The 23,278-nt window shown below is 38.5% G+C and overlaps 14 protein-coding genes across 14 annotated transcripts; 7 read left to right on the plus strand and 7 right to left on the minus strand.

The window, feature by feature from the left end:
* Positions 1-196: 196 nt before the first annotated feature.
* On the minus strand, positions 197-2,152 carry PPN1 (endopolyphosphatase; the record flags this gene model as incomplete). The annotated part of the gene is made up of 1 exon (XM_071051234.1): positions 197-2,152. The coding sequence occupies one exon, from the start codon at positions 2,150-2,152 to the stop codon at positions 197-199; it is 1,956 nt and encodes a 651-aa protein (XP_070907930.1).
* Positions 2,153-3,174: 1,022 nt separating this feature from the next.
* On the plus strand, positions 3,175-3,699 carry RPL11A (60S ribosomal protein uL5; the record flags this gene model as incomplete). Its single annotated transcript, XM_071051235.1, has 1 exon — positions 3,175-3,699. The coding sequence occupies one exon, from the start codon at positions 3,175-3,177 to the stop codon at positions 3,697-3,699; it is 525 nt and encodes a 174-aa protein (XP_070907931.1).
* Positions 3,700-3,857: 158 nt separating this feature from the next.
* SNT309 (Snt309p) lies at positions 3,858-4,334 on the minus strand (the record flags this gene model as incomplete). Its single annotated transcript, XM_071051236.1, has 1 exon — positions 3,858-4,334. The coding sequence occupies one exon, from the start codon at positions 4,332-4,334 to the stop codon at positions 3,858-3,860; it is 477 nt and encodes a 158-aa protein (XP_070907932.1).
* A 415-nt stretch (positions 4,335-4,749) lies between these two features.
* On the minus strand, positions 4,750-5,172 carry MRPL51 (mitochondrial 54S ribosomal protein mL43; the record flags this gene model as incomplete). Its single annotated transcript, XM_071051237.1, has 1 exon — positions 4,750-5,172. One exon carries the CDS (start codon positions 5,170-5,172, stop codon positions 4,750-4,752), a length of 423 nt encoding a protein of 140 aa, XP_070907933.1.
* Positions 5,173-5,723: 551 nt separating this feature from the next.
* Positions 5,724-6,212, plus strand: TMH18 (Tmh18p; the record flags this gene model as incomplete). The annotated part of the gene is made up of 1 exon (XM_071051238.1): positions 5,724-6,212. The coding sequence occupies one exon, from the start codon at positions 5,724-5,726 to the stop codon at positions 6,210-6,212; it is 489 nt and encodes a 162-aa protein (XP_070907934.1).
* Positions 6,213-6,871: 659 nt separating this feature from the next.
* Positions 6,872-8,632, plus strand: MET1 (uroporphyrinogen-III C-methyltransferase; the record flags this gene model as incomplete). Its single annotated transcript, XM_071051239.1, has 1 exon — positions 6,872-8,632. The coding sequence occupies one exon, from the start codon at positions 6,872-6,874 to the stop codon at positions 8,630-8,632; it is 1,761 nt and encodes a 586-aa protein (XP_070907935.1).
* A 289-nt stretch (positions 8,633-8,921) lies between these two features.
* Positions 8,922-9,986, plus strand: RNJ42_01074 (uncharacterized protein; the record flags this gene model as incomplete). The annotated part of the gene is made up of 1 exon (XM_071051240.1): positions 8,922-9,986. The coding sequence occupies one exon, from the start codon at positions 8,922-8,924 to the stop codon at positions 9,984-9,986; it is 1,065 nt and encodes a 354-aa protein (XP_070907936.1).
* Positions 9,987-10,383: 397 nt separating this feature from the next.
* DRE2 (electron carrier DRE2) lies at positions 10,384-11,394 on the minus strand (the record flags this gene model as incomplete). The annotated part of the gene is made up of 1 exon (XM_071051241.1): positions 10,384-11,394. The coding sequence occupies one exon, from the start codon at positions 11,392-11,394 to the stop codon at positions 10,384-10,386; it is 1,011 nt and encodes a 336-aa protein (XP_070907937.1).
* A 690-nt stretch (positions 11,395-12,084) lies between these two features.
* On the minus strand, positions 12,085-13,827 carry SIS2 (phosphopantothenoylcysteine decarboxylase complex subunit SIS2; the record flags this gene model as incomplete). The annotated part of the gene is made up of 1 exon (XM_071051242.1): positions 12,085-13,827. One exon carries the CDS (start codon positions 13,825-13,827, stop codon positions 12,085-12,087), a length of 1,743 nt encoding a protein of 580 aa, XP_070907938.1.
* Positions 13,828-14,537: 710 nt separating this feature from the next.
* NOB1 (rRNA-binding endoribonuclease) lies at positions 14,538-15,974 on the minus strand (the record flags this gene model as incomplete). The annotated part of the gene is made up of 1 exon (XM_071051243.1): positions 14,538-15,974. One exon carries the CDS (start codon positions 15,972-15,974, stop codon positions 14,538-14,540), a length of 1,437 nt encoding a protein of 478 aa, XP_070907939.1.
* Positions 15,975-16,523: 549 nt separating this feature from the next.
* On the plus strand, positions 16,524-16,961 carry AIM29 (Aim29p; the record flags this gene model as incomplete). The annotated part of the gene is made up of 1 exon (XM_071051244.1): positions 16,524-16,961. The coding sequence occupies one exon, from the start codon at positions 16,524-16,526 to the stop codon at positions 16,959-16,961; it is 438 nt and encodes a 145-aa protein (XP_070907940.1).
* A 334-nt stretch (positions 16,962-17,295) lies between these two features.
* CKA2 (casein kinase 2 catalytic subunit CKA2) lies at positions 17,296-18,315 on the plus strand (the record flags this gene model as incomplete). Its single annotated transcript, XM_071051245.1, has 1 exon — positions 17,296-18,315. The coding sequence occupies one exon, from the start codon at positions 17,296-17,298 to the stop codon at positions 18,313-18,315; it is 1,020 nt and encodes a 339-aa protein (XP_070907941.1).
* A 927-nt stretch (positions 18,316-19,242) lies between these two features.
* RNJ42_01080 (uncharacterized protein) lies at positions 19,243-20,229 on the minus strand (the record flags this gene model as incomplete). The annotated part of the gene is made up of 1 exon (XM_071051246.1): positions 19,243-20,229. The coding sequence occupies one exon, from the start codon at positions 20,227-20,229 to the stop codon at positions 19,243-19,245; it is 987 nt and encodes a 328-aa protein (XP_070907942.1).
* Positions 20,230-21,614: 1,385 nt separating this feature from the next.
* On the plus strand, positions 21,615-22,778 carry RPL3 (60S ribosomal protein uL3; the record flags this gene model as incomplete). Its single annotated transcript, XM_071051247.1, has 1 exon — positions 21,615-22,778. The coding sequence occupies one exon, from the start codon at positions 21,615-21,617 to the stop codon at positions 22,776-22,778; it is 1,164 nt and encodes a 387-aa protein (XP_070907943.1).
* Positions 22,779-23,278: the final 500 nt, after the last annotated feature.

Here is a 23,278-nt window from a genome sequence, read left to right on the forward strand (position 1 = left end):
AATATATCCTTTTATAAATATCAATACAATAAAAAATTCTTTTTTTTAATACTTTTAATAAAATTTCTAAAGCCGTACATTATTTACGAATGAAAGGTTAAATACAACCATTAAACTACAGAGACGAAGCAATTAAAATGCAGCAAAAAAAAAAAGTAGAATTATAGTTCCATTTAAAATATATACTATTTGTTACTCAATCGTCTTCATCATCATCGTCTTTATACCCACTAGAAATAAATGCCCTTTCTTTAAAAGATTTCCATACCTTTTTGGTTGAGGCTAGATCAGATGCTAATTTCAAGTACGATCTTACAAGGAGATTATCCATAGGATATGGTTCATCCTTAGATGTATACTCAACTTCGTATCTGAAAGATTTTTCAATAGCCTCTTGTTCATTAGCTCCTTCCTCAACAAGCTTTTCGTATTTGGAGTTTATTTCCTCCAGGTTGGCATAATAATGTACAAATTTCTCCGGTGAAAACAACCCAGCATTGTGACCTGGTCCAGCAGGGATATCATCTGGTTTTTTCTTTGGTATACTCTTATCTACTTTCTTCTTCTTTTTCTTCATCGTCATCTCATCAACTATATCACTATCATCCATGTTAACTTCGATATCGATTAGTTCTTCCAGTTCTTCGAAGAACTTATCCCAGGGTTTGTATTCTATTTCTTTCGTGGTTAGTTCAGATAATTCAGTAACATTATATTCCCAAACCCTGAAACTAGGATTGAATGTAGGGATAACTGAACCAGCGACATTGACAATGGCATAGTCATCGCATAGCTCCTCAAAAGTCCGATTCTTTTTTTTATCACCTTTCTTACCCTTTCTGCCCTTTTTACCTCTTTTCGCCTCAACTTCGATATCTGAGCCAGAGTTAGCCTGTTCTATTTGACTCCTAACCTCGTCATAGTAGTTTTCACGAACGCCGTCCATATATGCCTCCTTGTTGACAGGTCTAGCACCCATTAAATAGGCCTCTTTGGCAGCTATTGCGTGCTCCATAATCTCATTACTGACTCTATCTTCCTGATTAATTAAGAGCATCTCTTCGTCCATGGATTCTCTAACAGCATGTATATCAACTGGTATGAAATGATCTACATTCATATGTCCATACAACCCACCGATAATAACATCACGGTACTCATGCATCCATAGTGAGAATTTATTGTAACAGCTAGAGTCGTAGTTCTTTGCGATTGGTGGTACATGTCCTGTTATCCATACTTTCATACCACGCTCTCTAATTTCATCTAGCACATAGCCTAACCACAACAACAATGGGTATCCTGGTTGTTTTCTTGAGTCGCAGTTATCCACAAGTGGGTTGGCCTTAAACAGATACAATGTGTTGAGGGATAAAACGGCTAGTTTACCTGGGATAACTTCAGTGAAAAAGGAAGCATCTCTATCGAACATTCTTTGTTGTTCTTCAGGTATGAAGTCGTTCCATATTCTGTAGTATTCCCTAGTTTGTAGAGTAGGCCCCAGGGAGAATAAGTTGTGAGGGAAGACATCGTTGTTCCCAATAGATGGCACCACCGGGACGTTGAAGGCACGGGGATCCATCGAGTCATGGTCTCTGAATATGTTTTTCATCCGCTCAGCCACTTCCGCATTCATATCAAATATCTGTTGCTCAGTTCTTGGGTACCTACGGTCATTATCATGCCTTATATTATCACCTGTCCACACCACAAAGTCAACCTGGTCTTTCAAATTATCCTCGATCCAGCTCAAAGTCCTCTCCATCAGTAACATAGGTGAGTCACATCCACCCATAGCCACACCAAACTTCCTGGCCTTGTCTTTCCTCTTCCCGGGCTTCCCTGCATGACATAGTTCCTCGAGAGAGCTGCCTTCAGCGTAATAAGGGTCCGGATGGATATCTGTGATGTGTAAAAACCTACCATGCAACTTCCTCTTGGCCCCGGTCCGTAGATCAGTAATCAGTATAGGATCCCGCGGCGTAAGTCCTAAATTCAACTGCTTTTCCAACCCAGCCCGAGTTTCTTCATCCGTCACAAACCGTATCCTATATCCTTTATCTTCTCTCAACTCATTAAAGGGTAGAAACCATAACATCATTGTCACAGTCACCACCGTCACCACCGACACGAATGTGAATCTCTGCGTCATTTTATTTTTCCCCCACGCTTTTGGCTTTGCTTTCACCTCGTTCGTTTTCCCTGTTTATTACAAGCTCCACTTATTTCGATAATATCTATCGACCCTAGATGCTTTAATTTATATTTCGAACTATCTAAACAAATGGCCCTCCTTTTAGTCAGCAGAGATATTTTTATTTATATAGTGTAGTCCTCCTCCTACTATCTTTTCGACAATCTATAGAATAGCACTTGGATAATTAGTCATAAATATAATCATAAATATAAGTCACTAATACCAATATACAAGACTTCAACTATATTAAGACTCTACATAGCAACGTGGGTTAGTTTTTGACTATAGATAACCCTAAAAAATTATTATGAGAAAAACCTACCTGTAATCACTAGCCCTTTCTTTTCTCCTATGGCTGGCTCTACGAGAGTATCTAAGTTAATCCCATATATCACCTCTTTAACCCTCACAGCTCCTAGTTTGTGACTGTTCTCTCTCCACATGGTGTACAGAACAGCAACACACTCATATATATATTATAACACCCGTACACCTTCACATTCAAAAACAATATTACTTTTTTATGAGCGGGTTTTTTCTATTCTAATGCGGTCTTACTTTATTTGGATATTACTTACCCCCCTGTACGCACTTATTCTCCCTCAAATTTCTCACAGATTTCCCCGGAGCAGTATTTTTTTTTAACTGGGTGTACTATTATACCGGAGAAATGAATAAAAACGGTATGACAAACAAAGCTGGGTAATTATCAGGTGGTTTTCCACGTTAATAGCGATTATTGTTGATTGAAGTGAAAAAAAAATTTTCTTAATTCCAAAGGTCATCTCGTCCAACCTTCACTAATTTCTTTTGATGATATTGAAACTCTCTGTCTTTAATATTTTTTTTTTATTGTATATTATTCAATAGTGTTCTTAACTTATTTAAGAGAGACTTCTGTTATTGTTTTTTAATAGCTTCTTCTTTTTTGCTTAATTGTAAGTGTCGAACAACCTAAAAACATATAAAAGCCAAAGATGTCTGCCAAAGCCCAAAATGTTATGCGTGAATTGAAGATCGAGAAGTTGGTCTTGAACATCTCCGTCGGTGAATCCGGTGACAGATTGACCAGAGCCTCCAAGGTTTTGGAACAATTGTCCGGTCAAACTCCTGTCCAATCCAAGGCTAGATACACCGTCAGAACCTTCGGTATCAGAAGAAACGAAAAGATTGCCGTTCACGTTACCGTCAGAGGTCCAAAGGCTGAGGAAATCTTGGAAAGAGGTTTGAAGGTTAAGGAGTACCAATTGAGAAACAGAAACTTCTCTGCCACCGGTAACTTCGGTTTCGGTATCCAAGAACACATTGACTTGGGTATCAAGTACGACCCATCTATTGGTATTTTCGGTATGGACTTCTACATTGTCATGGGTAGACCAGGTAACAGAATCGCCAGAAGAAAGAGATGTAGAGCTACCGTCGGTAACTCCCACAAGACTTCCAAGGAAGACACCATCCAATGGTTCAAGCAAAGATACGATGCTGATGTTTTGGACAAATAAACTTAATATATATCTAAAAGAAACAAACATTAACTTTTTATATATATAACTAATCATCATATCCATTCTTTTTTTCAAATGTAATTTATGTCAATATGCTTATGTAGAAATTTTAATGCATTATGCACTATGCGAATGCTATTGTATTGGGTCATTACTTATCGTCTCATACGTTTGATCACACTCTGTTCGTATTTATCAGCGGTCTCTTCATGAAAACGCTTCTGCACGTTCTCCCGGTATTTCTCCAAGGAATCCAGCTTCTTGGTAACCTCAGCGTCAGCGTCAGAGATGATCTGCTGCTCAGCAGCGATCCGCTCGTTGTTCATAACTAGTTGGTTGACTAACGTCCTTGAGATCAACTCTCTCATCGCTAGCTCCGAATGGTGCAAGTATGAGTCTGTAATGGCCAGCATCCGACTTTCACTGTCCATATCAACATCATACCTCTTCAAGTCTATGCTATCAAAGGGAGTATACTCATTTAGCGTCACCGTTAACCCCGTCGGCACTTCGGGATGTACTTCCTCTCGCTTGCTTTTCCTGATCTCTTGTGTTACTAACTCATCTATCCACCTTTCAAGCTCTGTATTTATATCATCATCATCCACATAGGGTAAATAGGTATCCAACATCTTTGTTGTTCTTTCTATGCCTCCTTAGCAGTTTTTCTTTTTGTATTATAATTTAGTTTCTTACTTTATGAATCTTTTCGATAGCCTAAGTATATCTTCAGCTTCAAATTTTTTGTATATTGGTAGTTGTTTTTATTGTTTAATTATTATTCATCCCCAAAAATAAAAGTTACTAAATATTTAGGTAAATCCATTAATATATTTTAAGGCTGGGGCTGAAAAATTAAATTTTTTTTTTCTTTCAAAGTGCGATTTTTTGATTCGCTCAAGGATATTACCCGGTGGGATTTAAAATATCATATGAAATTTTAGGCTTAAATACTGATGAAATTTAGTGAATTTATTAATAACAGTTCATATTTACATGGTCTAATAAGTAGTTATCTAAGTTTATTTAATGTATGTGAGCTTCCTCTCACACTCTGTGTTTTCTAGCAGCGTGCAATGGAGACCATATACCTCTAACACTGGTGTTCAATGTCTCAACATTATGCCCTGCTACACGCTTGTGTAATATCTCACCACTACATTCCTTCAACTGCTTGATTCTGTTCTCGACAACATTCCTATCCTCACCACGCACACATATCACCTTCTCACGTCCATTGGTGTAATGTGCTCTTACAATGGGATGCCCAGACTTCCGTACAACTTCAAACTGTATGTGAGGCTCGTTCAACGCCAGCTTATCCAATTGCTTCGACTTCAAAAACTCTCTCATTCCTTGAGAAGACCCTCCCCAATTACAATACTGTAAAGTAATTTTCTTGCACGGCTGCACAAACGCTCCTACACCGTTCCTCCCAATAGACCTCTGCGCTATAGCCCTAACTACCATTTTTTTTTCTTTTCCTTCTTTACGTCGGTATATATTTTATTAATATACTACTTAAAGATCCAAAGTCTGTAACAAATAAAATAACATTCTTAGCCATGCTAATCAACCTACTTCATCATGAGAGAGCACCCAAAAAAAATTATAGATAGCTCCTGTGTATTACCCGGAATTATACAAGTCATAATATACGTGTAATCGTATTAAGGTATTTCGATATGGACCCATATACTGTTCACAACATCGTAGTTCACCGTGCATATACCGAGCATACCACAGTATATATATTGTACAGATAAGATATATGTAAATTTGCTCTACTGTCCGCCTAATATGCACACCTGTCTATATATATTTACCCGGACTGAACCCAATTTCTGAGAAGGGGAGATGAGCTGAGGGGGGAAGGAGAGGGTCTTTCCATACCAAAGGCCAAACCAACCGCACCTATACTGGATCATATAATTATAATACTACAGGTTTACGTATTTTTTAGTACTGTCATTGTATATTCTTTAGCAGGTGGAGAAAGGGAGAAAAGACAATTATATAAAATGACTATCAAGACATCTGCCCATCTGCTGTTATATGCCTTTGCCTTTGGCGGTACCAGTTTCTACTCGTTTATCGCATCACCAATTGCGTTCAAGGTCCTGGAGAGGGACCAATTCTCTACGCTACAGAACCATGTCTTCCCATTGTTTTTCAAGATGCAGAGTATTTCTCCAGTGGTGATTGGCCTAACCTCCCCAGTGGGGCTAACCACCATGGGTATCACTAGTTTGGCCGTGTCTTCATTGGGAGGCCTAACCAATTTGTTCTGGCTGATGCCATGGGCACGCAAGATCAAGGAGGAGAGACGCGTGGTCAGAGAACAGTACAAGAACGACGCAGAACAACTGGAGGTACACGATGCACCACTGCGCAAGGAGTTCGGAAAGAGCCACGGACTCAGTCTTCTGTTCAACATGACCCACATCGCAGGTCTATTAGCCTACGGTGTAGTCCTCTCTAGATCATTGGCCCGCTACATACCAAAATAAGATTGAATTTAAGAGAAGAAGACCCTTGTATATAATAAATACACTATAATTCTAAATCAACTAATACCAAAATAACAAAATATATAGCAATTATACATAGACAGATATATCTCTATATATAGATCACGTGAGAGTATACTCTCACGTGATCTTGTTTTTTTTAAAAGCAAAATATATGAGAAAAGAGAGCATCATGATTGAGCTGTGGCTTTCCACGCAGAAACACGCGTAGCAGCACTTTTACAAAAAATGGTGGTTGGTGGGTACCCACATAGCAATAACAGTAACACACGGGTGGACAGGCTTAAAGCGTTAGCAAACCAGGAAATGGGTCGTTAATACTGTGACTGTGTTGCTGTGTGCTTAACTATGAGTCCCTCTCTCTCTCTCTCTTTCGCTGTCTCTCGAAATCGGTGCCTTGTGCGTGTGGAATGCCATGAAACTCCTTCGATGACTAAGTACCACAATAGTGGGAAACCCACAGTTTGAGCTTATTTATCATACTGTTAATATTGTCATATTGTTAATATTATCATATTGTTAATATTATCATATATTGATATCTAGAATATATAAACATATATAAACATGGTATAGTTTTTGGTTATGCTAGGATCAAGGTTAAGATAGTCGAAGACAAGAACAAGACAAATACAAGAATGATTCCATTGATTACTGCTAATGTTGGGCAAGAGGTGTCGCTGGTTATTGGGACTGGTTCCTCAATTGACAAGTTAGGGTTGGTTAAGAACAGGGTGAGGACGCTGTTATCGTCTGGTGGTAATGTGGTTGTTGTTAATGCTTCTTTCCAGGAACATTGGAAGCAATTAGAGCAGGAATTTGCTGGTATTGCGGAAGTGAGGATGCTCTATCGTGATTTTCAATTGTCTGATCTTACTACTCTCGGGCGTAGTGTGGTGAGTAGAGTGGTTGACCGTGTTTTCGTGAACTTGCCGTTGGAGCAGGACCCTCAATTGAAGCACATCTACAATCAGTGTGTGAAAATGCGGATACCCATTAACACTTTCCACAGACCCGAATTCTCTACTTTCAATATGATCCCCACGTATGTGGACCCCAAGGGCAGTGGGTTACAGATTGCTGTGACTACATGTGGCCAAGGTTACCTGCTTGCAAACCGGATCAAGCGGGAGATCGTGTCTCATCTGCCGGCTAACATCTCGGATGTAGTTATTAATATGGGTAAACTGAAGGACCACATCATTAATGAAGATATGAAAGTACTGATCAAAGAGAAATATATGGAGACAGACTTGTCAAAACCGACCCTGGGATATGGACTCGATGAGGATGGATGGGAGAGCCACAAATTCAATAGACTGATACACGAGTTTGACATGACAGAACGTGAACAAAGAGAGAAAAGAGTTCGTTGGCTATCACAAGTCATGGAATACTACCCGTTGACAAAACTCGCTGACATAACCATGCAAGACCTAGAGGGCCACTCTATTAAAGCAACAAAGTCGTCTAGTGAACCTAAGAGTACACTACCGGTTGAAAAGCCGTCCACCGATGGTAGTACTGATCAACATATTGACAAGAAGGTCAAAATAGATGTAGGAACAATGTGCAAGAAGAACCAAAGAGGCACCATATCTCTGGTAGGTAGTGGACCCGGATCTCTTTCCATGCTGACTCTCGGTGCTCTAAATGAAATCAAAACTGCAGATGTCATATTAACAGATAAATTGGTACCACAAACAGTACTGGATATAATACCCAAGGATACAGAAACATTTACAGCCAGGAAATTCCCTGGTAATGCGGAAAGAGCCCAAGAGGAATTACTACAAAAGGGTTTGGAATATCTGGCTCAAGGTAAGAAAGTCGTTAGGTTAAAGCAAGGAGACCCATACATTTTCGGACGTGGAGGAGAAGAATTCAATTTCTTCAGCAACCATGGATATGAACCAGCTGTGCTTCCAGGGATAAGTTCAGCCCTAGCCGCCACAGTGGTTTCGAAGATTCCTGCTACTCAGAGAGCCGTCGCTGATCAGGTATTGATCTGTACAGGTACTGGAAGAAAAGGTGCTCTACCTCAAGTGCCAGAATATGTGTCAACAAGGACTACTGTTTTTTTAATGGCACTACACAGAGTTGATACTTTAGTTAAGGTCCTGCTAGAAAAGAGTTGGGATCCAGAAGTTCTTGTGGCTGTTGTTGAGAGAGCCTCTTGTCCTGATCAAAGGATTACAAGGACCAAACTGAAATACTTAACTAGTGTAGTAGAAGAAATCGGATCAAGACCTCCTGGACTGCTAGTCATTGGTAACGCCACAGGAGTCCTGTTACCTGAAAAATCAGTGACCTTCAATGAGTCATGTAAATACCATATTGATGAGGGATATCGAGCATTTGAGCTAGACACCGACTATCTGATCCCTAAACTGTCCTAAGATAGATAAATGTTTATAAATAAGTTCATTAATAGAAACGATAGAATACTTAGACACTTAGTATATAAATTTTATTTATTTAATAATTAGTACTTAAAATGACGTAATTTGATATTATTTGTCTCGAGGAATAAAAAAGGCGATGCCCGGTGCCTTCCCTTACTGAAAGACAAGAAAACTGTGTAAATCATCAAATATCTTCATTTCATCAATTATATATTTTAGCTTCAGTAAGTTCATTCATAGTATTTGGCTGTGAACAGATAGAGTATAAACTAGTGCTTCGACGATGGTTGTATTCAAAAGGTTAATAAGTACGCAAAAGAAACCATTTGCTTTCGCGTTCGATATCGATGGTGTACTGCTGAGGAGCAGGACCCCAATTCTTGGTGCCTCAAAAGCGTTGCAATTGCTTCAACAGAGTAATATACCATTTATTCTGCTCACCAATGGTGGTGGGACAATGGAAAAGGACCGTACTGAGTTCATTTCTGATGCCCTTAATGTTCCAATTTCTCCTCTACAAATAGTGCAAAGTCATACCCCATACAAAACCTTGACATCAAAATATAAGAAGGTTCTGACGGTTGGTGTCCCTAATGTTAGGAAAGTTGCAGAGAACTATGGTTTCCAAGACGTCGTACATCAAACTGATATTATTAGATTAGATAGGAGTATCACACCATTTTCTGGGCTAAACGATCAACAACTTGCAGAGTACTCCAGGGAGATTCCTAATTTAGAAAAGGATAAGTTTGATGCTGTGCTAGTTTTCAATGATCCTCACGATTGGGCTGCTGATTTGCAGATCATTTCTGATCTTATCAATTCGAAGGATGGCTACCTTGGTACTTTAAGAGAAAATCAATCCTCAAAGCCTTCTATTCCAATTTACTTCTCAAACCAGGACTTGTTGTGGGCTAATGCCTATAAATTAAATAGATTCGGACAAGGAGCCTTCAGATTATTAGTGAGGAAATTATATAGCGAATTAAATGGAGGGAAGGAACTGGAAGATATGACTCTTGGTAAACCAACCAAACTGACTTACGACTTTGCTCATCATGTACTAATAGACTGGTATAATAAATTGGTCTCCGGTGATATTTCTGCAACAAAAGCTACATTGCCTCACCTTGGTGATCCAGTGAAAGAATCTCCATTTTCCGATGTTTTCATGGTAGGTGATAATCCTGCAAGTGATATAATTGGAGCCCAAAATTATGGATGGTCGAGTTTCCTCGTTAAATCCGGCGTTTATAGGGATGGCGACAATCTAGGAATTGTCAAGCCCAGCTACATAGTGAAGGATGTTCATGAGGCTGTGACAACTGTACTAGAAAAATATCAATGAAACTCTAATGTACAGATCAATAAAACTAGATATAATTAAAGAACAATGTAAATAAAAACAGTTATAAAAAGGTAAGGAGAATTATTACATATAGTAGAAAACTCACCGTTTATCTTAGCAGCCAGAACTTTTAATAAAATAAAATAAAACCTACCATGCTAGAATAGCAAGTGTTGGAATTGCAAATTTAAAATAACCTAGCCGTAGAGACAAAAGCTGATCGTTAATTTTATGCAATAGAGTTCAAATAGGCAGGCACATTCTGAGTCTTTAATAATAAATAAACTGAACACAGTTTGATAGACCAATACCAGAAATTAATTGGTTCCAACTGACCATTAACACCGGCACGGTCAATCCCAGATTTCTCCATCGAATCAAATTCGTTAGAGACGTTTTACAAGTCATCAGTGATACTGTTCAGGTTAATTGGTTGACCAGGCTTGAAAGCGGGTAAACCCAAATATGGACAGCCTGTACACCTGAAAGCATCACCAAGTGAACACGAACCGCATCCACCGACCTTCTTACCTTCAATAGTGAAGTCGATCTCTGTTAATTCCTCTTCAGTGAACTTAACGATATTATCCTGTTGATTTCTGATGTTATCGATTTCTTCTTCCTCCATTTCCTTAATACCACAAGTACAATCCTTACATGCCTTCTTCTTCTTAGTCTTACTCTTACCACATGTGATCATAGTAATACTACCCAAGTTCTTGGCATCCTCTTCATCGAGGAGTTCGTCTTCATCTAGGGACTCATCATCACCATCATCCAAATACTTCATTCTGGAAGCATCAAATAAGTTCTCCTCATCCTCATCGTCGTCCAGATCTTCATCAGAGCTGCCGACTCTTTGAATCTTGGATTCAAGCTTAGTTTCTTTCGTCTCTTTCTTAAAGGATGGCAGAGGCTTACTTTCAGCCTTCTTAAAAGAGGGCAGCGCTTTCCCGCTGGAAGCTTTCTTGAAAGAAGGGAGTGATGAGCTCTTCGATGTTCCGGACTTCTTCAAGGGAACCGCTACAGCCTCAACTTGAACTTCGGAGTCCTGCTTCTTCACCCAGTGGTACTCTTCACCATGAACAATCTCAAACCCATTAACCAACGCATCAAGCTTGTAACGATCACTCAAACCATACAAGACACCGTCTTTCTTCAAACCTTCCGAAAGAGTCCCAACAAGCTTCTTTGGGAATAAGATGGCTTCAGGAGCCTCCGGAGTCAAATACTGGATAACATCATACTTGTCCTGCTCTACCTTAACACTACCTTCGTTAACCTTGTTAATTAAGAACTGATCAACAAACTTGATGTCCTTGGCAGCAGCCGAGGCCTTAACCTTCTCCACTTCCTCAGGTGTAGTGGTAATAGCTGGATGAATCAATAATAAACCTTGTCTAACCATCGTGCTTGTATAATTTTTTTGTGCACCCTGTCAGTGTATGATTGTACTATCCGACAAAACACGGTCCTTAAAGTTTTTAATACAATATATATAAGTGTAAATCGGTAAGTTTACTGTATGTTATCTTGTTATCAAATATATTAGTAATACAAAAAAAATATATATGGCTCTATATTAAAAAAAAAAGAAAGAAAAATTAAAATTGTGGCACGTGATTTAGTATAGCACGTGATGCGATGAGCCGTATAAGCGTATATATTATAGATTATATATTCGCAGAGCCACTGGGTTATTATTTCAAAATAGAGAATATAATCAAGTATTATTTATTAGGTTATGTTTGACAAATAAATAAATTGTGAATAGATGCTACTTTATAAAATTATAAACATTTCAGGAAAAAGGAAAAAAAAAGAATACACAATCAAATAAATGAAACGAAATGAAAAACGGTAAAGTACAATAGCAATACAAAAGAAATAAAAAATATACTAAAACAAACAAGATGACGTTAAAAGTAAAATAATTAAAAGAGTTAATGCAAATAAAAAAAAAGAGGGAGGATATGATACGACGAATGTAAACTCTTAACCTAAAAACATAACACAAATTTTTTCTCTATAATGTAATATAAAACTGTGTCAAGTAAGAACAAAGAAACAACTATGTCTGGGGGAAAATAAACAACGACTATGTAGATAACGATGCTGATGATTCTATAATGGGGTTTACATGAATGTCTTCATCATCGTCTTCATCATCGTCGTCATCATCGTCGTCATCATCATCGTCATCATCATCGTCATCATCATCATCATCATCATTTCCCATTAATTCATCTTTAGAAGTACTATTCTTGGCGTCTTCTTCTTCGTCATCCTCGTCATCCTCTTCATCATCCTCTTCTTCTGTATCCTTTGGATAGCCACCCAATTGCATCACTATCTTGTCTACAATCTCGTTACTATCCATCATACCGCCAAGACCAATATCACCATTGATGCTCATGACCTTTTCGCTGGGTTTAAAAACGGTAATCCAGGGCATCTCTTCTTTAATAACTTGTAACTGTTTTTTGGTCATAGCAGCATTGAAGGTACTACTGAACATTGATGGGGCCAAAAATATTGGGAAAGCGGGATTCCATGCTCTTACTACACTAGTCAATAAGTTGTCGCAAAGGCCTAGCGCTATCTTTGTTAGAGTATTAGCAGTTAGTGGAGCTATTACCAAGATATCGGCCCATCTCCTAAGTTCTATATGCAGAACAGGGTCAGTTCTTTGCCTCCAAGCATCCCACTCATCTACATCAGACCATACATGGATGTGTGGAGGAAGCTCAGTAAATACACCAGGATGATAAACTCCATCAGCATTAAGCTCTTCAGATTTCTTTTCATTATTTTCAGTCTTATTAACCTGTGGCATTGTGTTAACTGCTGCATCTGATGGAATTCTACTGGCAACTTTGTTCTTCTTGCTGTACTTTTTACTAAAGAATTGGGAAGCTGCGTGTGTTAATATTACTTGAATAGCAATTTTATCTCTGCCATATATCTCTTCCAGCTTCTTGATAATAACCTTGATTTTAAACACAGAGATTGCACCAGTAGCACCAATCAAAACATGAAGCTTACCATCATCCTGTGGCAATCTTGGGTCAATATTTTTAGAGTTTTCTCTTTTCAAAATTTTAGATGGTAAAGAGTTAGCGAATCCCTCTTCTAGGACTGCTTCTAGTGCTTTCGGTATATTTAGAGGTGTTCTAGAGATAGGTGGTATTTCTTCCTTGATAGGAATTTGGGGATCAGAGGTCCTACTAGAGCCAACAGAAGAACCTGGGCTATTTAAAGCACTATTTCTCCCAGGAGTATGCAATGGATCACCAACAACAAAATGAAGATGTTCGTTCTCACTTGGTGGCCTTTGAGTATCGATTTCGGGAATAGTGAAAGGAACCGGATCAATCAAGTCTGGTGCCCTGCTTCGTACCGGACCGCTAATTATATTAGCGTTTCCTGCATTGTTATTATTTTTAATAGCGGCTACAATTCGAGCAGAGTCATTAGGAGCCGTAGATGCAGATGTATTTAGACTACCACTACTGACTGACCTGCTTCCTGTGATAAAATCAACATCAGGCTTCTTTCCAGCTTCAATGATTATATCTCCTGGCTTCGATGATGAAACGACTGGTTTGACATCGCTAAAGGTAACTGTTGGCACTCTCTTCAAACCGGGCTCGGGAGTATTGTTAACCACTTGGCCAGAAGTACCGCTCACATTCATAATGGACTTAGTTTGAGACCCATCCAATGGGCTATTACTGGTTTTTGGAGTACCAGCTTCCCTTGAAGCTAATACATTAGCATCCAAAGATGCAGCCTTGGTAAACCTAGGAGAAACCACTTCTTTATCACTTGGTTCAACCATGTAATTAATTTATTATATTATTATTTTGTTTAGAATTATTGAAAAAAAAAAGTTTTATACGTTTACCCCGCAAATTTTTCTTAAATTATATCCAATTTCCAAAAATAACAACTAAAATCCTGTTAATCTTATACCCTACCTTTTATTGTTTTTTTATTTGTCAATTCTAGGTTCTTTTTAGTACTATTTTTTTCTTTCTTTCCAATCCCACTAATTAATTATTATTAGCACTGGAATAAAAAGAAGTATAAGATTGCTAATACAAAAGTGAGCGGCCCAAGTTCTTAGACTTGTAGTACTTTTTATTATTAATTATACGATACCCACTTTGTTTTGCAAGTAAGTTAATATATAATAAATATAAAAAAGAACTAACAAATAGGACTGTAAATCAATGAAAGTAATTTCAAAATCAAAATCAAAATCAAAATCAAAATCAAAATCAAAATCAAGATCAGATTCACATTAAAACCAGGAAATCAAAGAACAAACGTCATTCCACATCAAAAGTCCCATCTCTCTGTGCTCATCGAGGTGAAAGCATTGAAAAAAAAAATTTTTTTGGGCATCGCAAAAGCAAAAAAAATCGATGAGCTCTGAAAAAAAAATTTGAAATTCATAAAAAAACAATAAAAATTTTCATCGTATAATAAGATATGTCATATGACTTATTATATAACTTGCTGTATTTAATATTAAACTATCGGAGCTTAGCTTCTTCTTTTGGAGCTGTTTACGTATCTCCCTCTTCCTACTTTCACCGAGTGCTGTTTTAGGCCTGTGATTGCGAATGGGGAGATGTAGTTGTCTGCTGAGCCGCCTCCGATCCAGTTGTCGAGGACTTTTTCGTTGTGTCTTCTCGTCCATTCTTCTTGTTTCATTGCTTTCTCGTATTCTTTCTGATCCTCACGGAGGATAGGAGCGTCCTGGTCGTTCTTGGCGTGTTGATGGCCCTTCTTACCGTAACGCTTCACAGCGTTCTTCGACAGCGGGCTGGCCATGGAGTATCTGTTACCACGGTTCTTCCACTGGAAGTTTGACTTCAGGTGTGGGGTCACCGCACCAGTCTTGGCGTCTACGGATACGGCACATCTCATTAGGGTGCCTTGACCACCACAGGCAGGGCAGAAGTGCTTAGCTTTACCGTCTTTTGGAAGAGGGAACATTCTGAAACAAGCGTGACATCTTAGCATATAGTTACGTAGTCTCTTGATCCTTAGACCGGACATGAAGTTCATCAGGTTCAGGTTCATCTGCAATGCTACGTTTTGTACTGCAAAATCACCAGTTGCTAGGGCCACCTGATTCTCAGGAGTATCTATAGAGGCTGCACCTTGGTCCGAGGCCAGGACACCTTTAGAACCCGTAACATCCTCACCGCTGTCTCTAATAATGGCTTCAGTTAAGTTATCAGGCGTAATCCAGTCGCCATCATCGTCTTCCTCATCATAGTTCTCATCTAAGTCGTCAGACTCCTTTGCATCTGATTCTTCAAATTGTGGAGCCTCTACTGTAACCTCCTTTGGCTGTTTTTCAGCTTCAACTTGCTTATCTTCAGCCTGCTTATCTTCAACTTCTGTCGTCTCAACTTCTTTTGGCTCAATTTCTTCTCTTACCTCTGTATCATTTCCTTCAGCCATCCGCTGCTCCCTCTTGGCTTTTTGTTTCTTACCACCTCTTCTTCTGTTCTTCTTCTTCTTTTCACCTTCACCTTCACCTTGCTGCGTCTCTACCTTGGTCTCTTTCTTTTCAACTGCATTTGGGTTCTCTGAGGTCTTTTCAACTGACTTCAGCTTGTCTCCAGGTTTCCTCCTCAACCTCCAGTCACCATTGTTCAACTTCTTCTCCAGCTCGTACGCCAATGCAAGGATATGTATATCGTTAGCACTCAGCACAGAGTAATCACCGGTCAACTTGGCAAACATGCTCACACGGTCTATCGACTCCTTCGACGGATGCACAAGGTGCAAGTTCCCAAGCCCTTGCCAGACCTCCAGATTCTTCCTCGCCCTCTCATCCTTGATCTCATGGAAAACAGTAGGGGTAGTGTAGAACTTCTCAGCATAGTACTGGTAATGGTTATATGGCTGCGTAATCAACGGCGTAGCATCTAATACTAACGACTTAACATGTGCTTTTTGCTCCATTTTATTTGCTTTATTATTCTACGTGCTATTTTAAAAATTAAAACTAACAAGTATACAAATTCAATATAACACTGCAAATGCTACATAGCAAATATATCAATCCAATAGTACATCAATACAATAGTACATCAATTCAATAGTAAATATTTCAATATGCGATGAGCATCGCAAAAAAAAAAATTTTCGTTAATTTTTTTTTCAGTTCTTTGGAAAAGAGCAAAAGTAGTCATCAGTTCGAACCTCGAGTTGGGTCACAAATACATATAATATTTAATTTTTATAAGGAAACTTTAACTGGACCTCTAACTTTCAGACATATGAATGAAGTAGAAGGCTAATATTATTCTTTCTCTTATTAGAAGTCTTAATTACTTTCTTTAATATATCCACCAAAAAAAAAAATAAAAAAAAATTCTGTTTGTAGCTCAATTTTTTTTTGGGTGGGGCCAAATTACGCAGGGAGTAATAAAAACTTTGGCTACTATTAAGTTTGATTTCTTTGCTATTTGTGAATTGAGCCACATAAAAAAACTAAGTTAAACACGAACCATGTCTACTTCCATTGATTTCGATGACAAGGAGCCGCTAACTTCTACGGCTAGGCCACTTACCAACAGTATCATCACTGTGCGGGTGGTGAAGTCGTTTCCGTACCGTAACGTTAAGAACATCGTGTTTCACAACTACGACCTACAGAACAAGACGGCGGCCAACTTGCTGGCGGACTGTCGTGCCCAGATCAATAGCGAGGGTGCGTTCAGACCGTTCCGTAACGTGGAGTACGACACCTTGAAGATATACACACATGCCCACGGGTCCAAGACCGTGAACCTAGTGATAAACTTCGACCACGATGGCGATTGGACACTGGACACCTCGAGTGATAAGAAGTTGTTTGAGTACGGTATCGAGAACGAGACCGAACTGTCCTTGTTCAAGAGGGAGGACTACATCTCCTACAAAGCGAACCCAGAAGAGAAGTGGTAGACCCAACGAGATACTAGTATATAACAATATAAAAGCTTATATACAGTAATTGATTATGATTCTTATTCTGTTTTGAACCCGTATATAGCACATAGGGTAAATTGGCTCTGAAGAAAGGGACATTCAACGAAGGGCCTTCTCTCTCTAATCAAAGGGCAAAGAAAAAAAAATAATCAGGAAAGTCCCAAGAAAAAAAATTCGAAGCAAAGATAAAAAATACTGGCAACATCATAGACCCATATGAATTGAAAGGCAAAGCAAAGCGGTAAAAGAACTGTATCCATAGACTGGTTGATATAAAAGTAAGAATATAGCAAAAGAAATTCAAAAACTAATGCCTTTGCCTCCGTCGAGTTTGAACCAGAAGTCTAGTCGAGTTTATTCTGTGGCTCGTGTGTACAAGGATGCATGTGAGCAAAGACCGCAAGAGTACTGGGATTACGAGCAAGGTGTTACCATTGACTGGGGTAAGATCTCTAGTTATGAGATTGTGACCAAGATTGGGCGTGGTAAGTATTCTGAGGTGTTTAGTGGGAAGTGTATAACCAATGACCAGCCATGTGTGATCAAGGTGCTGAAGCCTGTGAAGATGAAGAAGATCTACAGAGAATTGAAGATTCTGACCAATTTGACGGGAGGTCCTAATGTGATTGGGCTGTTGGACATTGTACAGGACCCTGCGTCGAAGATTCCTGCGTTAATATTCGAGGAAGTGAAGAATGCTGACTTCAGAACGCTATATCCGACTTTCACATTGTCTGATCTACAATACTACTTCACACAGCTACTCATTGCCCTGGACTACTGTCACTCCATGGGTATAATGCATAGGGATGTGAAGCCACAAAATGTCATGATAGACCCTACACAGAGGAAACTAAGATTGATTGACTGGGGGTTGGCAGAGTTCTACCACCCGGGTGTTGATTACAACGTCAGAGTAGCATCTCGTTATCACAAGGGTCCGGAACTACTGGTGAACTTGAATCAATACGACTACTCTCTTGATCTATGGTCAGTAGGTTGTATGTTGGCAGCCATAATATTCAAAAAGGAGCCATTCTTTAAAGGTTCTTCCAACGCTGACCAACTGGTTAAAATAGCAGGTGTGCTAGGAACAAAAGAACTCTTAGCGTACTTGGGTAAATACGGTCTAAAGCTTCCTTCTGAATACGATAACATTATGAGAGACTTCTCTCGGAAACCATGGGACAATTTCGTCACTACTTCTACTCCACTTGCTATCCCAATTCTTGTGGACCTAGTCGATCACTTGCTAAGATATGACCATCAAGAGAGATTGACTGCAAAGGAAGCAATGAACCATGAATTCTTCAAGACAAACTTTGAGTAAATTAACTTAATAGGAGAGTGACATTAAACCGTTGATTCTCTCCAATCCTAAACTACTAAAAGTAAAAAACACAACAAACAAAAAAATTAAAAATTAACAGAAATGAAATATGAATGCAAGAATATAGTATATCTTTTCCTGTCTGAACTTTGTTATCTTATCAATCTTTATATTCAAAAAACGGATAGAATCCAGAAACAAAAATATTTTATCGTTTCCAAAAAAAGAACGATGCATGAATAAATCAAAAAAACAGATATCTAAAAGACTGACAAGCATAAAATATTAAGCGTTAGCCTCGTTTTTGGATATTACTGAATTTGGTAGGTATTCTACCCACAAATATGTATTCACATTTTATTTTATTGTTTTTTTTTGTTTTTTTTTTTGGTTTAAAAAAACTCCTAATTTGATCTATCTTGATATAATTTTTTTTCTTTTTGCATTAGCTTATTTACTTTCTCACTTTTAATCTGTTTATTTTAATTTTATTATTATCATGACTTTACTAATATTATTGATATTTTTAACCTGTTTTTATGTATATTGAATTTGTTTTGTAAAAATAATAAATGCTGCAGAAAGTAGTGATATTAAATGCATTATAAAGTAAGCACCTTTACATATAAAAGTATCAATTATGCAATGAAAACAGTAGTATGTATATATATTATATAGAGGAAGTTCAATTGATGTATTTTGAATATTATAACAAAACTAAATTAAAAATTTATCAGGATATTAATATTCTAGAAAAAATACGAATATTAACAAAATAGGGTAAAACATTGAGGGAATAAAAATTAAATGATGTATACTAATAGAGTTCTTTCTTCTAGTGAGTAGAGAAATATGAAATCAATTCAGTAGTTTTTGTGAGTAAAAGTAGGAGTCAACATAATCAAAAAGTGAAAAAAAAATCAAAATTTAAAAGCCACGGGCGGCAACAACATCTGTGATTAAGACATTTTCTATATGACCTTCGTGAGATTTTTGATGATAATGGCTTCGGTGATGACTTCGCCTGGTTCTATGTTGTTTATAATTCGGTTCAGTGTAGGCGATAGAACTTTCTGTCTTCGGAAAGTCAAGTTCTAATGGATCTTCGTCTGGAGTATAAGGGATTAAGTATCTATCGTCGTACAGATGAGGTACATGATGTACCACGTAGACCCCATCTTTCTGTATCGAGTGCGAGGGCCTATCTGATAGTTTCCCGGAAGTGTCATTGATAAGCACTTTGGTTTCACGGAAAATGCCATCTTCATCTATCTCTCTTCTGAGCACACTATCGACAAACTTGATCTCTCTGGGTACTTCAATTGTGGCCATGGTTCTGGTAGTGGTAGAGTAGACTCTTTTTTTGGGTCTTCTAACCTCAGTTATGCCACCAGAGTCGAACAGCGTAGAGATCATAGAACAAGAGGTTCCTGATGCGGCTAACACACTGGCATTGTCCTTAGAAGCACAGTAATTCCTGAGCCATCTCTTGTTCTTGTTCCTGCTGTTAGACTGGGGTTGGTCGGTGTTGAAGGAGAACAAATCGTCGTAGCCCGTCAGGTCTGGCCCATACAACACATTCACATCACTCTCTTTATTCCAGTTTATATCAAGCGGGTTCTGCTTGTTCTTTGCTAGGTCAAAGTAATGTAGTGACCACCGTCTCCACAAACAATGGTGCAGCCGCATCAAGTAGTCCGTGTAATCTTGGTCATCCTCCATGGCACAGGAGGGCAACCTAAGCACTCTATGAGACTTCATGCGAAGCAAGATGGTCCATGCTAAGGGAACATCAGGCCCGTCCATAGCAAATTTGTAATGGAAGTAGTCAATAGAAGATTTATCATAATTGGTTAAGTTATCCAACAGAATCAAATTCTGCCTAGTAACTATAGAATCGTCCAATGACAACATGTAGAGAGATTGGTTTGTTTATTGGATTTACAAGTAAGATTTACAAAGTAGTGCTATACATACACATATTAATGTATATTGCTATATATATATATTGCTATATTGCTATATTATATATATATAGCAATATAACAATATAAAAAATCTTAGTTGCGAGGGAAATATCTGTCGACGTGAAATGAATCTGAAAAGGGGACCCTGTATGAAATAAGTGCCCTTTAGTAGTAAGTAAGTGATGCCCATCGAACAAGAATCCGATCCGTCCATGAGCAAAGAGCAATAAAAAGAAAAACACATCACACCACACAACGAAGAAAAAAAAAAAGGAGATTCAAAGATTGATAAAAGAGTGTTGATAGTTTAAGGCTCGGAGGCAGGGCATAACATTAAGAAAAAAACCATGCAATGCCCAATGCAATGAAATATTATTAATATTCTAGAGTCAAATAACTTATTAATATTTCACTAAATTATTCCCTCAAGGGTATATCTCTAAATGCAATGGTATCAGTGCATTTTTTTTGATTAAATATCATATTCTTATCTTAGCTCCGCAACCGGGTAAATCTCATTACCATTATATACAGAGAGCTATAACACAGAGAGTATAAGAAGAAATACAAATGAAGAAAGACGTTTAAAAAGAGATGCTAAAAAAGCTTTCTTTTGCCGTTGTTACGACACCATGATGTATCAAGATATCTATAATATTATTTGTGTCATTAGTATATTTGTGTTATTAGTAGAAATATACACTGTATTTAAAATTGAATGGGTGCGGCGCAAAACCTTATTATTAAAATTCCCCTAGCGAAAATCTTTGGTGCCTACCGTGTACTCACTGCCCCTCCCTCCTCCCCGTTCTCACGCTTCTAGACTCTCTCTCTCTACTCTCTTCTCGCGTGTGTCTCTAATTAAAAGTCGTCCTTCCCCTCGTAGCACAGTACACAAAATCACTTAGACGTGCCCTTACATCCGACCTTTTTTTACTCCTTTGCCCCTTCTTCTTCTTCTTCCGCTACCCAAGGAATGAAAACCAGGGATATCTTTAAAAAAGAAATATGATTTACGGTTGCCCGGTGGCATGGTACACGTAGATGTTCACGATACATTTACCGTGTACCATTATCATTTCGTATTATATGATTATATACGTATACAATGACACGTACGCAATGACAGACTCACAAAAAAAAAAAGTGAAAAAAAAAAAATTTTTTTTTCAGCGATGAGATGAAGAGGGAAATATAAAAAGAGAAGACAATTGGAAGTTTATTTGAAATTCTTTTCTTACACTTCTTGCTTATTACTTTGTTATAAGATAAAAAGTTTTCTTTATTAATTGGAAAAGAAAGTACGGCACACACAAGTTGTATATATAAATAATGTCTCACAGAAAGTACGAAGCTCCACGTCACGGTCATTTAGGTTTCTTGCCAAGAAAGAGAGCCGCCTCTATCAGAGCTAGAGTCAAGGCTTTCCCAAAGGACGACAAGTCTAAGCCAGTTGCTTTGACTTCCTTCTTGGGTTACAAGGCCGGTATGTCTACTATCGTCAGAGACTTGGACAGACCAGGTTCCAAGTTCCACAAGCGTGAAATCGTTGAAGCTGTAACCGTCGTCGACACTCCACCAGTTGTCGTCGTTGGTGTCGTCGGTTACGTTGAGACCCCAAGAGGTTTGAGATCTTTGACCACCGTCTGGGCTGAACATTTGTCCGACGAAGTCAAGAGAAGATTCTACAAGAACTGGTACAAGTCTAAGAAGAAGGCTTTCACCAAGTACTCCGCTAAGTACGCTCAAGACGGTTCCGCTATCGAAACCGAATTGGCTAGAATTAAGAAGTACGCCACTGTTGTCAGAGTCTTGGTCCACACCCAAGTCAGAAAGACCCCATTGGTCCAAAAGAAGGCTCACTTGGCTGAAATCCAATTGAACGGTGGTTCCATCTCCGAAAAGGTCGACTGGGCCCGTGAGAACTTCGAAAAGACTGTCTCTGTTGACTCCGTCTTCGAACAAAACGAAATGATCGATGCTATCGCTGTCACCAAGGGTCACGGTTTCGAAGGTGTTACCCACAGATGGGGTACCAAGAAGCTTCCAAGGAAGACTCACAGAGGTTTGAGAAAGGTTGCTTGTATCGGTGCTTGGCATCCAGCCCACGTTATGTGGTCCGTTGCCAGAGCTGGTCAAAGAGGTTACCACAGCAGAACTTCCATCAACCACAAGATCTACAGAATCGGTAAGGGTGATGATGAAGGTAACGCTGCCACCAACTTCGACAGAACCAAGAAGACCATCAACCCAATGGGTGGTTTCGTCCACTACGGTATGGTCAACAACGACTTCGTTATGGTCAAGGGTTCTATCCCAGGTTGCAAGAAGAGAGTTATCACTTTGAGAAAGTCTTTGTACACCAACACCTCCAGAAAGGCTGTCGAAGAAGTCACCTTGAAGTGGATCGACACTGCTTCCAAGTTCGGTAAGGGTAGATTCCAAACCCCAGCTGAAAAGCACGCTTTCATGGGTACTTTGAAGAAGGACTTGTAAGTGTTTTTAAAATAATAAAGAAATCTTTCTTCTTTTTTTAAAACTACTTTTAGCCATTTCTCAACTTGTGTGATGCGTTATCTTTGTCTTTAAGAATATATAAAATATAATTATCAGTCTTCCCTGAGATTTGATTTGTATATATAACGCTATATATCAATAAAGGAGAAATTTTAACTTCAAAAGAAGAATAGTTGAAAGAATACTATAGAAATGAAAAATTTTGACGTTAGGGGTCAATTGAGCTTGCCTAGATGAAAGAAACGGCATATATTCTCACTCTCTCCTGTCCTGGGATCAACAATGAAGTAATTTTTGATAGTATGAGAATATTTGTCATGAATGTCTACATAACTAGCTTTTTTTTTGATAGGACTTCATTTAGGAAGGTTCTTGTTGTGTAGGTATAACAACACGATGTCCACGTTATAGATTACGTATATTGTCATATCTTATACATGAAGGTCCCCTATTAATTTGATAGAAAAAAGAAAACCCAG

The sequence above is a fragment of the Nakaseomyces bracarensis genome, assembly GCF_045282275.1.
Source record: "Nakaseomyces bracarensis strain CBM3 chromosome Unknown Scaff5_0, whole genome shotgun sequence".
NCBI classification, from domain to species: Eukaryota; Fungi; Ascomycota; class Saccharomycetes; order Saccharomycetales; family Saccharomycetaceae; genus Nakaseomyces; species Nakaseomyces bracarensis.